This window comes from Biomphalaria glabrata, chromosome 13 (assembly GCF_947242115.1).
Source record: "Biomphalaria glabrata chromosome 13, xgBioGlab47.1, whole genome shotgun sequence".
Lineage (NCBI taxonomy): Eukaryota > Metazoa > Mollusca > Gastropoda > Planorbidae > Biomphalaria > Biomphalaria glabrata.
The window spans coordinates 14,893,261-14,907,754 of record NC_074723.1 but is presented as its reverse complement, the minus strand read 5'-3'; the positions used below and the strand labels follow the sequence as shown (position 1 = coordinate 14,907,754).

The following is a 14,494-nucleotide window of genomic DNA, read 5'->3' as shown; positions in this document are numbered from 1 at the left end:
AATCATAATGACTATGAGTAATTTATGGAATAAAAATAATTAAATGGAAATTCTACAATGGTGGTGTAGTTAATCATAATGATTATGAGTAATTTATGGAATAAAAATAAAAGGAAATTATACAATGGTGGTGTACTACAAAAAGGTACAGTGATTCCATCAGAACATTGAAAACAATGAGAGAAATAGTTAAATATCCATTTGATACAAATCTTACACTGAAGAACTTAAATTTCCTATAAGTGAACACATAATTGGACCAACCAATAGGATTGCAGTGTTCCTCAGGCTGCTGCAAGACATCATGTGGCCACATGGGGAGCTCTCTGTCCCCTCTCTGAAGACGTTCTTTAAAATCATAGACGGGAATGTTCACCCAGCAGGACAAGTCCTGTTCATCAATCAATAAATCAATGGGAAACTATGAATGCAAGGCAAAGGTAAGTGCTTATCCACAGCTAGTGTAGAATGAGGAGTACTGTATAGACTTGCTCTGTCCTTTTACTAAGATGATAAAATCCCAACTTGAGTTATTATCAAAAGGTTTTGCGCAGGTGAAAAATACAAATATTTGTAAATTTAATATTTTATATCATTTTACACTTTAAAAAAAATGGAATAAAGAATTGGACCCATTGTATTTTAATATAAAATGATCCTAACATGGTTCAAGAAAGTTATGTATTACTTTACTTTACTAATAGTGCTCTTTGATATTATGGACCATATTGTGTGTTAGAAGACAAATATCAATTGTGTAATTAATAATATGTATCACAGCTAAGTTGTTGGAATATATCTGAGTCAAACATTTTTTCCTATTCTTATTTCTATTCTAGAATTTTAATTTCTTTGCTATTTCTTTAATTACTTTAGTAATGCAATAAAAAACCAATGACAATGAAACTTTGGAAAGTTACACATCTTCAAACTTTAAGCATTTTTTTTGCCTTGAGTCAAGACTGAATCTGTAAAGCTGAACGTTTTGGTAAACAAGTAAATTTATTAACATTTTTTCGATAATTTCATTGTTTCACTATAAAAATAAATTCATTGAAAAAGTCATCACTAATTTCATGACAGTAGTAAGGATGGCCGAACAAGTCTAAACTGTACTCTACAGTTTTACACATTTTGAAGACAAAACTATCTACATTTTTTTAGACTTCTTGTTCAAGATATGCAAAGCTCCCTCCCTCCAAAACTAAAATTGTATTGATTTGAAATTTGAACCTTCTTAAAATACAAACTAGCCAAAGTAAAATCTAGTTATTTTGATAAGCAGAAGCATTGCTAGATAATCATGTGGTATGTGGCTTTCATTATGAACACTAATAACTCATCTTTCTCCTTTGCAATGCAGGAAGTTTTGGCAATGAGATATTCTGGAACTTAACAACTAATTGAAACAAGATAGATCAGCAGTTAAAAACAAAGAAAATGTATGAAAGAATGAGCATAGATGCTTCTGAAATGATTCAAACCATAGCTTAATATGTTGAACATTACACACAGAGTTTGAGTTTTGAGTATTTGGTACATCTGCACAATTTAGGCCATGTCGTGCCTGTAATACCTCAAGGATTACGCTCCCTTCATACCACAAATTTATTTACTCTGATCCAGCTGATTTCTTCTAGTTAAACATTTTTTTGGTGAGCGAGATGTCCTTTATTTGCACATATATAAATGAAAAAAGTAATAACAGTAATGAATTATCCTTTTTTGTCCATATTGAGCATCTGAAGTTGGGAATCATAACCTTTCCAAATAGACATAATCAAACAAGCACTACAAGTTAGACTTTTGCTTTAAACTAAATTTTTTATTTCTAGTAAAGAGAATATATAGTTTATAAGATTTTGATAAAACCTGACCTCTCGTTTGTTGGTGTTGATATGGTAAAGGGCAAAGCACAGCCTGGCCGCCAGCGGCAAGTCTGCTACCTTGATGTCAAAGACAATGTCCACTCTGACAGTACAGCTGCCATCCATCACTGGCATTTCATATGTTTCTATTTCTTTGCACAAGGCTTCAGCCCCATGGTACAGTCCTATGTACAGTTTGATCTAAACAAGTAAGAAGGGAAATACAAATTTCAAAGCATGGTAATAGTTATTTCAAGACATAGCTTCAGACGAATAAAATATGAGGTTATGTTTCCTTTCCAGATCTAGAGGTAGGGTTGAAATGTATGTTAAATGATAAAATCATTAACCACTTTTAGTCTTCCCAAAAATGCCATGTTTCAAGTGTCAGGAACTGGATAAACTCAGGAACACACTCAAATTTTTATCTCTCCATCGGGATTGGAATCTAAGACTCAATATCTTACTCTTGCGCCATACAAAAAGACAGACAGACAAGTTAAACAAATAGTTTGAGGCATGGGCGTAGCGCGACCCCCCCCCCCCCGCGAATTTTTTGTATATGTATTTATTGCATTCTGACTCTTCATTCTTTCGGAAGACGTTTATTGTGCCCTATAATAGGTTCTTCCATGAGTTAGTGGAAAAATTGTAGATTCCCCGCGAATACTAGCAAGGGGTCTGGGGGAGCGTTAGGAGCTCCCACAGCGCGGGGCGAAGCCCCGCCACCAAGCACTATTTCTGGTATTGAAAGCCAACAAAATGCATATTCTGAGATATCTACAGTGCATTTTCCTGCTATTAAAAAGTTTTATTTCAAAAACCTAATGTGCTATTCTTACTGACTTAGACCCAACCGCGCAGTTCGGAGCATTGACGTCAAGCTGTTTCCATCAAATCTGTCACTGGTAATGTCTGAAGCCTCTTCCCACCTGCCATGAGGACCTCAATGAACGAGTGGCGTCAAGTTGTACTAGGATATCATTGCAACTCTTCTTATGCGTAATTTATTTTGTCGGAGAACATGTCCCGCAAACCTCATGCGTCGCTCTCTCACAATCTTACTAAAGGGTCGACTCCCAGTTCGGCATAGGATTTCCTTGATTTAAACCTGATCTCTATAACAGACTTCTAAAATCTGTCTTAGCCATCTTTGTTGAGCCACTGTACATTTAGTATTATTCAATTTCGGCAGATGACTATTCACTGCAGTTTATTAAGGGAGCCTTGCCACTGGTAAAAATGTGTAACCACTCTTGAATACGCTCTTGGAATTAAGTGACTGTAGTTTGCTTTAGATTTTATATCGAAAAGAGAAGTTTTATCGTCAAAATCATCTGTTGGGGGTTTTCCACCTCAAAATGCTCTGTAGGGGGATCTTAAACTCAAAACCATCTGGAGGGGTTTTAAACTTTAAACAAACGCCATCTGTAGAAGAGGGGTTTAAACTCAAAACCCCCGATTGGATTGGCTACGCTCAAATAATTTTAGTGTATAATTTGCTTTTTTTTTTTATATTGAAGAGGTATTTTTAGCATTAAACCTCTCTGAATGGGGGTTTAAACTCAAAACCCCTTTTGGCAACGCTCATAGCATTTTGAGTGCGTAATTTGCTTTTTTTCTTACACTGAAGATGTATTTTTTAGTCTCAAACCCACCTGGCGGGGGGTTTAAACTCAAAACCACTTTGCCTGCGTTCATAGATTTTAGTGTGAGTAATTTGCTTTTATTTATATTGAAGAGGTACTTTTTAGCTTCAAACTCCACTGGAGGGGAGTTAATCTCAAAACCCCTTTGACTACACACAAAACATTTTGAGTGTATAATTTGCTTTGTTTTTATTATTAAATAGGTATTTTTTTACCTTCAAACCCCGCTGAGGTGGGGTTTAAACTAAAAACTAAGTCAAAACCCATTTAGCTACGCTCATAACATTTTGAGTGCGTAATTAACTTTTTTTTATATTGAAGAGGGGTTTATCGTAAATTTTGGAGGGGGTTTTAAAATCAAAATCTCCCTTAACTGTGCTCTTGGAATTAGGGGATTTTCGTTCGCATTTTTGTTTTGTTTTGTTTTATAGAAGGGGGGGGGGGGTTAACTGCAAAAACACCAAATAGGGGGTTTAAAACTCGAATCCCCCTGGTAGGGGGTTTTAAACTCAAAACCCCCTGGTAAGGGGTTTTAAACTCAAAACCCCATTGGTTGTGCTGGGGCAATTGATGGTTTAGTATTAAAATCTCACCAAAAATAAACAAAATCAAAGCAAAAAATCATTCACTAAATTCCGATCCCCCCCCCCCCCCCCCCCGGGGGATTTCATTTCGGGGGGTGGGGGGGGTGGGAGTTTGAACCCCAAAAACCCCTCCTGGCTACGCCCATGGTTTGAGGACAAATTTAGACTTGCAGACTCATCCAACAAGCTTCTAGTTACAATCATAAGCTTCAATCATAATAAGGCTTGTCTTCGAGTCAGAAAATTAGCGAGGAATGCAGTATTTCCCGTGTCTTCGCAGCACCAGCTGTGACCTACATATTTTGCCACAACCAGGGCAAGCATAACCATTGTCTGCAGGCGGTCGATTTAGATTTTCTTTTCACCGTCTGCATCTGTCCTCAGCAGGGGATTTTCTTTTGGTCTCAAATGTGTATCCCACAGCCTTAGTGAGTGACCTCTAGCTCTCTCGTTCTGTAGCCGCATGCAGCCAGGTGCTCTCTTCTATGTCAGCTAAGGCAAGTTGGCGCCTACGCTGGTCTTTGAAGCATTTCCGTGGGACGCCTCTGTTATATCGACCACCTTTTAGCTCACCAAAAAAGACTGCCTTTGGCATACGTACCTTTTACATCATATATTCTTCTAGTCAGCCTATTGCTGTTGAACTGTAGTATAACCTGTAACATGTAAAAATTAGCAGTTTTTCAAATTGTTCTGTGCTGCCACATTAAGTATTGGTTATCCTTGGTTGTTGAGAGATGGAATTTGAAGTGCAACAATTCAGGACATTCTAAGAGAAGTTTGAATGACATCAAATTTATGAAAAACTTGGAAATACAACTGTTGAGTCCATTTACACACGTTGATCTCAAACATTAGAAAAAGCAATGCACTTTCAACACAGCCCTTTTTTATACCATGGATTGTATTTCCTAAAAGAATTATTCCCATTGAGATGTACAAAAATAAAACTGAAGTTTTACATTTCATGTTAGAAATGGACCAATGTATCTAGATCATACCTTGGAAATATCGGGCAGCTGTACTTTATCTATTCCTACTAGTTGTATTCTATAGTTGGATTTCACTTCAGTGACGAGCATATTCTCATTACCTGACGACATTGGACTTCTTGGTACAATAGTTGGCCTCCTAGGGACTGGAGGTGTGGACTCTAATTCAGGAAAAGTAAATTTAACAACTTGACAAAAAAAAAAAAGCAAAGAATGTTTATTTTAAGCATATGCAATTTTTAAAACAGAATAACCTCCATTTGTTTTAGCCCAAACAGGAAAACACAAAAAAGTTTTACCATAACTTTAGTTTTAATGTAGTTTGTGTCAGTTTTGAAGTAATTATCTCTAGTCTTACAAGGTTAGAGTGATAGACAGACACACAGCTCTAAGTTCTGCAGCTTTTTTTTTACTCTATATTATTGAACAACCATACTGTTACACTATAGAACCCCAAAGGCACAACTCAAGCCCTCCATGAACCAGGTGATGTGCTTTGATTGTAATCAAGCTACTAAAGATGGAAGTTATGCCGTTTTAATTTGGCAAAAGTTGAGAATATAAAATTATTGTTACAATACGTACGTAACCAATTTCTTATTTAACATTTAAAATAATACTTACTTAGCATTGATATGATAAAAACTTATACAATTTTTTACTTTAACATTTAAAGTTGTTTTTTTTTCATTTTCATAACATTGAGAGAAAATGAGCCTATACCCTAAAACCTCTAATGTTTATACAACTCACCAGGGAGTTTAGACTTTTTCACCATCCAGAACTGCGGAGCTATCTTCTTTACTAAACACTGATATACATACTGGAAGATTATAAATGGAACAAATGTGGTTATTTAGTAGATAACATTCTTGTACATGTGTGAACATTGTCTTACAGGAGGTGAATGTGTATTATTAATAAATCAATAGAAGATCACCTAATAGAAATAGGTCAGTAAAGAGCTTCTTCCCCAGATTTGTGTACATTAGAACTTGTGTATAGTAATAAAAGTGTCACACAAGATACTGCATCTCAATGTTTGACCATGCTCACATCTGCCAATATTTTCAGTTTCAACCTCTCTACCCTAGTTTGACAAAGTGAACATTAAATCTAAAAATAAACTAAACAACCACAGCAGCAGAGGCCTGAATGAAAAGAACATGTTTTAACACATTCACCAGCTATTGAAGCTTAGTTAAGAGAAGAAAAAAACTCCACCTATGTAGAGACCTTATTAGCAAAACAAAAATGAAAAGTCTAATGGCCTTATAAACCAAAAGTACTTCTTTTTAATACATACATTACAATTACAGCTAAATGAAATCATTAATAATAATAATAGTGATAATAATAATTATCTTTATTATACTTAAGGAAATGATAGCCCAACACATAACAAACCATTAAAACAATAACAAAATATAAGTTCATGCAAGTTTCACCCAAACATTACATCAGAAAGTTGGATTGTATTTAATGTTTTGATCGCCAGAGGAACAAAAGAGTTCTCAAATCTGTTTGTGTGATTAGTGTCTTGTATCTTCTCTGTGATAGTCAAATGTTAAAATCATGATGCAAAAGGGGGGGGGGGTCTCTTAAATTTTAGCTTTCTTAAAATTGTTTTTTCTGGAATAGTTTTCCTAGTAGGGTTTGTTTGTTGCAATATGCTTTACTGGCAGCATTTAGGTTTTTATGAAGTTTTTTAATTTTCAGATTGCCATACAAGGCAGTTATGTTGAAACTTTAAAAAAAAAACTGCAAGTGTGAGCATTTAAAAACGTTTTCAGCAATAAAACTTAATGAAAAAAAAAACACACATTCAAGGCTATATCAACAATGTCACACTGAACTGTCTTGTGGAACATTATCACATATTTCTTAGACAAGATTCTAGATTTCAAGAGTTCATAGCTGTTAATTCTTCTTGACAAAATTTTTATGAGATGTGAGATTTAGTATTTAAGTCTAAATACCTTGAACCGAATGAGTGGATGGTTCCCATATATGTATTCCTCTTGACCTATGACCTTCAAGATGTAGTCATCGGAATCTTCAATGTTTACTCCAGTTGCATTGCGTCTTTTGATCAGTGCTCTCTGAATGGCTTCATCTGGTGTGCCATCAAGGTCTACTTTTAACTTATAACATATCTATTAGAGTAAAACAATAGTGTTTTTTTTCTATTGATTCTATTCTGAGCAACCTATAACAAGAAATGGTTTAATGCTATTTTCTTTTTTCAAAATATATAACCGAAATGCCAAACAAAAACTTTAAGATCATTAAGTCTATTGAGCAAAAGATAGTAAGATGGCCTAATTTTTTGGCCCACAGTTTTAATCTGACATGTTTATGGACAGGCTGACAAAACCTGTCTTCATATTTGACTTAACAAACTAGAAAAAGGTAGATTCAGTTATGTCCCACATTCTCAATTAAAATCTCATCCTGCACTGGCCTTCAAAGTTTCGAGATCAACACCTATGCACTCTACCACTCAACTGCCCTGCACTCTACCACTCAACTGCCCTGCACTCTACCACTCAACTGCCCTGCACTCTACCACTCAACTGCCCTCCACTCTACCACTCAACTGCCCTGCACTTTACCACTCAACTGCCCTGCACTCTACCACTCAACTGCCCTGCACTCTACCATTCAACTGCCCTGCACTCTACCACTCAACTGCCCTGCACTCTACCACTCAACTGCCCTGCACTCAACCACTCAACTGCCCTGCACTCTACCACTCAACTGTCATACCCAGAATGTTATTTTTTTTAAAGATACCTGTACATTCCAAGAAAAAAAGTTGAACTGAGTATCTAAATGTAAGCCTACCCCATCAACATTAAATCCTATGTCCACAACTATTTCTCTATTTTCTGTTCTGGCCGTTAACTCTGCAGGCACACTGTCAGATCCACGGAGACGGAGGGGATAGCGCCACTCAAATTTTTCCATAGTTGTCTGGAAAGGAAAAACAAAATGAACCAAGACAACTCTGACACAAATAAATCTTACATGAACGAATCAGTAGCATTTATTTACGCCCTTTATTTTCAATTAAGACAAAACAGAAAAATGACAGAATTAGAGGAACAGGTTGAGTAGTTTTTAAAGATAATTGGATTAAAAGAAGCATATCATGTGTGAAACAAGATAATACTGACTATGCACTCAGCACAAATATAGAGGAGGATCCTAACCATAAAATCGAGATGATATAAAAGGATCCTAGGTTATCACCTACAAAGACTGCATCACAAATGAGGAAATTCGAAAAAAATAATTGCAATGGGGCATTGCAATGACTTGCTAAAAGTCAGAAAACGCAACCTTGAACTTTATAGACAGGAAGGTCTTTGCAAGTTCTGAGGACCTCGTAATAATTTTTTAACTAGATGATACAGGTACATATACAGAATATAAACATGTATAGGAACTGAAATTTAAATCAAGAGATTTAATAAACACAAAAGACTTTAAAGTGATCAAATAGAGAAAAGAAAATGCAAAGAAATGAAGGATAGCTCCGAGACACCAACCACCAACAAAATAACAAACAATCAACATAAAAGTCTAAAGTGCTACTACTGCATCTTTCACATTTACATATATCTACAGAAACAGGAATAATCTGACTAAGAGATAGTATTGTTTACCTGGGACCGCCGTTGAGTTGAAATCTGTGTGCACAGTTCAGACATTTTGCATTTAAAATCAGATATTTCTGCTGCTTGAAAAGATTCCTGCTTCTGAAAACCTGAATTAGCAAAAAAGGAGAAAATGAGAGCAAACTTAGTGGCATCAAACAAGAAAATAAAAATATCTGAAAAAACTTTCAAGGTTTTCTTTTTATCTATTATGAATTTTTTATGTCTCTTAAAGTAAAAAAAAAAAAATGACAACAAGCTGGATTTGATCACATAAGACCCTTTTTACAAAGCTTACATCAACTCACTGTTGTTTGGACACATTATTTCTCCCACACCCAACTTTGGATTAAGCTGAAATTTTGCACAATTATTTTTTTTACCTGACAACACAAGAATCAATTTAAAAAAATGAGAACAAGCTGATTACACTTAATATAAGCTTTGCTTTTTTTAAAAGTATTTACGTTTTTCTTGTTTATAATCGTTAGGTTATAGCCATAAACTTTTTAACATCACATGGGCTATAATGAAATTTACTGACCACATGAAATACAAGAATAACTTAACTACAGAAATAGACATTCAAATTAGGTCAACTCTATTTCATCTGCACGGCACCTCTTTAAATAAAGTCACTCATTTCAACAGTGCTGTAAATCTTCAAATTAGAAGAGTTCTATTGTGCTAACAGGAACAACACTAAAATTTCAATGAATACAAAAACACCTCACTTACCTCTTCCTATTAAACTGTTTATTTTCTTTGTCAGAATCTGTTGTGGACTACTGTCTACATTTTTCTCAACAAGTTGCAAATATGGAAAAAGAGGCTGAAGTTGTTCTAAATTCTGACTCTCATCTAAAACTTCCTCCTGACAAACACATAATTATTTTATGTGAATACAAAAGCAAAGAAAAAAAAATAAGTTTTTTTTTATGCACACTATTACTTAAACCCACATGTATGATTACCATGTAAAACAAAAATGTAATAACATTCTATTTATATTATATTATATAATATTCCTGTCTAGTCAAATGCTGTGCTAGGGCAAAACTAATGGAGAATTATGTTTAAAGAGAGGTTGACAGGTGATTTAACTTGGGTGTCAGCACAAATAACCACCTTTACATTCTCACTGTAATATCAGAAATCCTTTAGAGTTGAGTTGATAATTTTTTTCTCCTAAGATGTATATTGTGAAGTTACATATTCTCTTTAAAGATTTAATGTAAATTTACTTTTTCTTCATAGAAGATTATAGTAAGAGTGCTATTCCTCCATAAATATTTCATGTAAATATACCTTTTTTCAAAAGATGTTTATTGTAAATGTACCTTTTCTCCAGAGATGTTAATGAAACTAAAATAGTATGCTTCTTCCTGTAACAGTTTGTTAGCTAAAGGTAGTTTCTGAGCTTCTCTCCATATGACCTGTAAACAAAATGTATATACTTGATTGTAAAAAAAGAAAGAAAATAATTTGCCTTTATTAAAAGACAAAAAAAAAATAAACAATAACAAAAGTGTTTATATTTAATTGGGATGAGAGCAGGAGTGGTGAGGTTGTCTACTTGTTTAGTTTTTTTTTTGGTCATAACATGTTGGACACCAGTTGTAGAACAACTATGGTCTGGGCAGTAGCTAAGGTTGAAATGCTATCACCAAAACAGCTACCCAAAATCTAAATGCAGCTATTGGTCCAAATCAAAGATGGACTTGTACAGTTTGGAATTATACTCTTAAAGACTAAACACTATCAGATTAAAAAAAATATACAAGGGAAAGACTAGATTTAAATAGCAAAATGCCTTTCTTATTAATATACAAGCTTTAACATGGTAACTTAAAGTGTACATACACAGCAGCTCATTCAGAGAAATATCTTACCTGCTTGATCTGATCTATTGGAGAATAGAGATTTACAGATTTGGGAATCATGATACCAGTTGGAAACAAAAAGTCTATCAGGACTTGGTTATTTATGTCCATATTGCACTTGATGCTTGGCAAGGATGTCATCCCTTCCAAATTGGTGAAATCTGGTAAGTTAATCATTTTCAAAGATCTCTCTTCAAATCTGAGTAAATCACATCACATCCAAAGCACTGGTAGAAATAGAATGTAGAAAGTTGTTAATACATGAAGTTTGTTTTTGTTTTTAAATCTTAAATTGCACTTAGCAAGGAAGAACAATTTCACCTTATTTACAACCACAGTTTACAAATGTGTTGTGTGGCCAACACAATGACCAAATAATGCTCAATATCCATAGGAAATGGAGGAACACTGCATATTCAGGTCCAAATCAAAACCACAATTCCTGCTATGATTTATTCAATGAATTTCTAACCAACACAAGAATTGTCCCTGTCGAATAAAATGAAGTGATTAGTGATGACACTGCATGATAATATGTGCAAGACTTTAAATATTATGGAAGAAAATTGAGAAACTCATGAATTAGCTGAAATGACAATAATATCTGAAAAGCTATATGGGCTCAAACTGAAGGAAGATCTGTGACTTCATAGGAATTAGTTAAATGTATAGAATGAGTTAAAAAAGAGTTGCTACACTTCCTCTTATTAGCTTGAAAATTCTTCATGGGTGGAAACAGTTTGAAAACAGCACTTAACAATTTTCCTAGAAATTTGACAATTTATGTCTATCATTAGGAAAGAAATTACTTTGAACTCAACATATCATCGGCTAACAACTTTTTATTTTGAACACACTTCAGCTAGAATTCTAGCATTCACCTCAAATGTTTCTTTGTATTCAGTAAGGAGTTCAATTTAACAAAGAATTCTAATTTTTAAATTATTTAATTAAATTTAACTATAACTTTATCTGAAAATAAATGTAAAATTTAAAAGTTATTGCAATCCATTTACATGTCTAATTCAATAACTTGATACAATTTTAAGTAGCCTGGTCAAATATATATATATAACTACAGTGTTAAAGTATTTATTTTATTTCTTCTTCATCCTCAATTTATTTTAAATTGTTCAAATTATAATTTTGTATAAAAAGCTTACTTTTTTTTTACAATTAGAAACTCCTAGGCTGATGGCTAATAAGGTTATACCAACACATTATGTGACGGGAAAGAGAACTATTTTGAGATGTTAAAAAAAACAACACTGAAAACCAGGAAATGGTTTGTTAGGAATGTGTGCAATTTGCAATTTTTTAAGAACATTTAAATGTTTCACTTGTTTTGTCTTCCCTTTACAATAGTATTTCATATCTAGGCTTCGTAAAAGTAATTATTGAATGAGATGGCTGAGTTGCACGGTTGGGGTACAAGGTTGAGTCTCAATCTGAATTTTTTTTTTAAAGATTCACAATAAAGAAAAGACTTCTATTCATTGATAAGTAAGTTGTTTTGCTGAAAAATTTAGCACCTTGGTATGATAGTTGGGTGATTGTTTGAAAAATTAGATCTTCTTCACATCTGCTACACTCTGCCACTCAGGGGTTTGCCAGTGTGACTCCAGTCAAAAGCCTTGACCCTATTTAGAAGCACAAAGTAGTTGATCAAAATTTGCTTTTTTTTCAGATTTCAACATTTCCCCACAAGCATAATGTATCATACTCAAATGAAATTTTGGGGGTTGAAGATTTAATAGGTTTAATAATAATTTTATTTATAAAGCACTGTTAACAAACAAAATGTAGGTTTAAGGCGCTGTAACAACATTACAAACAAAGACACGAGAGCTAAAATGACAGTTAATCTAAAAAAGTTTTAAACAGATAGGTCTTAATGTTCTTCTTAAAAGTGGTGTAGCATGTTGTCTGTCTGGGATCAATGGGGAGTGAGTTCCAAACCTTTGGTCCGTGAACTGAAAAAGCACGCAGACCGTAGCTTTTGAGGGAGAAACGTGGCACTACTAAAAGCGTTGAGTCCATTGAGCGCAGGGCTCTTTGGGGGACATATGGAGTAATCAGTTCGCTAAGGTACAAGGGCATCTCATTGTTATATATACACTGATGACAAAGTGTGGCGACCTTGTAATCGATTCTCGCTTTCACAGGAAGCCAATGGAGCGTGCGCTAGAGTGTAGTAGCAGAATCTTGTCTAGTTATATACAAATACATTTTTAAGAAGATAGTTTTGAAGAGCACAACAAGGTTATTATGCAACTAGCACAGTGACCATCATTCAATATTTCTTTCCTTACTAAAAAATCAACATGTAAACAATAGAAATGGTTAGACTTATGGACATCATTGTTTGTGCACGTTGAAGAATAAATTAACATATAACTTGAGAGAAAATGTGTCAAGCAAAATTTAGGAAATCAATGCAGCCTAAACTGAGTCATTGGCATTTCATTATAACATTATTTAAATCGTAGGTTTATTTTTCAAAGATTTCTTCTTGTTCATTTTTCCCAACTTTGTTAAGGCTTTGCCTCATTTAGACATGTATTTTAGTTTTCACAGCTTTAGATTTCTAATAGGCCTACTTACATCTAGAAGACATAAATCTAGGTTTACTACATAGATTAATATATCTAGAATAATGTATTTCATACTCTATAGTTATAGAATCTACTCTAGATCTGGGATATCTATTATTATAAATCTAGCATTATTAAGTAGATTCTTAGTAGATCTAATAACTCTAGTAAACTTTTTGGGATATTTTTTTTTATTTAGAATTTAGGCTAGTCTGCTCTACACTCTACAGATATAAATCTAGATTATCTTTAGAAATATAAATCTGATCTATAACTTGATCTATGTTTAACATGAAAACATAATCTAATTCTAATTATGCTAGGCTTATACTTATATATATATATATATATATTTAGTAATAATTAGTAACAGAGTTAGAGTATAGAGTCTAAATCTAGAGTTAGAGAGAGAGATGATGGAGAGAGATTTAGAAATAATTTTGATAGAATAAATTGATAGATCTAGATAATCTAGATCTAGCTAGAGACACTAGAGTCTATACAATGTTGTTCTAATATTGCAACGTCAACTTATAATTATTTATTATTACAATATATCTAGAATCTAGTAAATCTATAGTACTATAGTAAAGTATAGTATCGATAATCATAATATTCATAAAAATCATATTTTAAATCGAAATCTAGATTCATATATATAAAAAAAAAAAACACCCTGCCTTAGGCCTTACGCCACTTGTGACTTACGGCGAATTATGATTATCTGATTATTAATAATAGACTTCTAGAATCTAAATCTAGTCTTCTAGAGTAGATTTCAAATTTTAAAGTCTAAAGCAGTCGACATTTAGAGTCTATGTTTAGATCTAGACTAAGCAAAACAATAAGACAGTGAGTTATTATTTCGCGTACACTCTAGTTTAAATTTTAGCATTTAGTTCGTTAGACTTCCTTATTCGGCATACCATTTGCTTCCTGCTCGTGTTTTTTGTATTTTCATTTCGGGAGAGAAGAAACAAAAACAACAACAGTGACCTATGACCCCGTTTAAGATTTATTTTTTTTCAAAGCCAGGTGCCCAAGGTCCTGAGTTTGAGTTCATGAATAAATGGTTTCATTTTTATAGCGCAAAATTAGATCCAATACATAGATCTATCTAGATTAGATTCTAGACGTCAATTGCACGTATTTTAGATCGATGACCCTTTGTTCTCTTAATATTTTATTATAGATCTACACCTAGAATCTAGACTAGATCTACTTTTACCCCTTATCTTCCCGGAAAGAATAGAGATTAGGGG

At 33.7% G+C, this 14,494-nt stretch overlaps 1 protein-coding gene across 4 annotated transcripts in view; it reads right to left on the bottom strand.

Moving 5' to 3' along the window:
• The window catches only part of LOC106075289 (phosphatidylinositol 4,5-bisphosphate 3-kinase catalytic subunit delta isoform-like), a 28,984-nt gene extending 14,807 nt beyond the window's left edge, over positions 1-14,177 (bottom strand). Inside the window, exons 1-13 of one of the 4 annotated variants that reach the window (XM_056008029.1) lie at positions 14,159-14,177; positions 12,171-12,278; positions 10,960-11,127; positions 10,648-10,865; positions 10,096-10,191; positions 9,494-9,629; positions 8,765-8,865; positions 7,941-8,069; positions 7,073-7,249; positions 5,847-5,916; positions 5,103-5,281; positions 1,878-2,069; positions 265-391 (exon numbers count right to left, since the gene is read on the bottom strand). In XM_056008029.1, coding sequence (XP_055864004.1) covers positions 265-391; positions 1,878-2,069; positions 5,103-5,281; positions 5,847-5,916; positions 7,073-7,249; positions 7,941-8,069; positions 8,765-8,865; positions 9,494-9,629; positions 10,096-10,191; positions 10,648-10,815 — 1,375 coding nt within the window. In that variant the 5' untranslated portion in view covers positions 10,816-10,865; positions 10,960-11,127; positions 12,171-12,278; positions 14,159-14,177. Of the gene's footprint in view, positions 1-264; positions 392-1,877; positions 2,070-5,102; positions 5,282-5,846; positions 5,917-7,072; positions 7,250-7,940; positions 8,070-8,764; positions 8,866-9,493; positions 9,630-10,095; positions 10,192-10,647; positions 10,866-10,959; positions 11,128-12,170; positions 12,279-13,940 lie in introns of all 4 variants that reach the window. The other 3 variants (XM_056008028.1, XM_056008031.1, XM_056008030.1) reach the window with 3 other exon arrangements.
• Between the last annotated feature and the right edge of the window lie 317 nt (positions 14,178-14,494).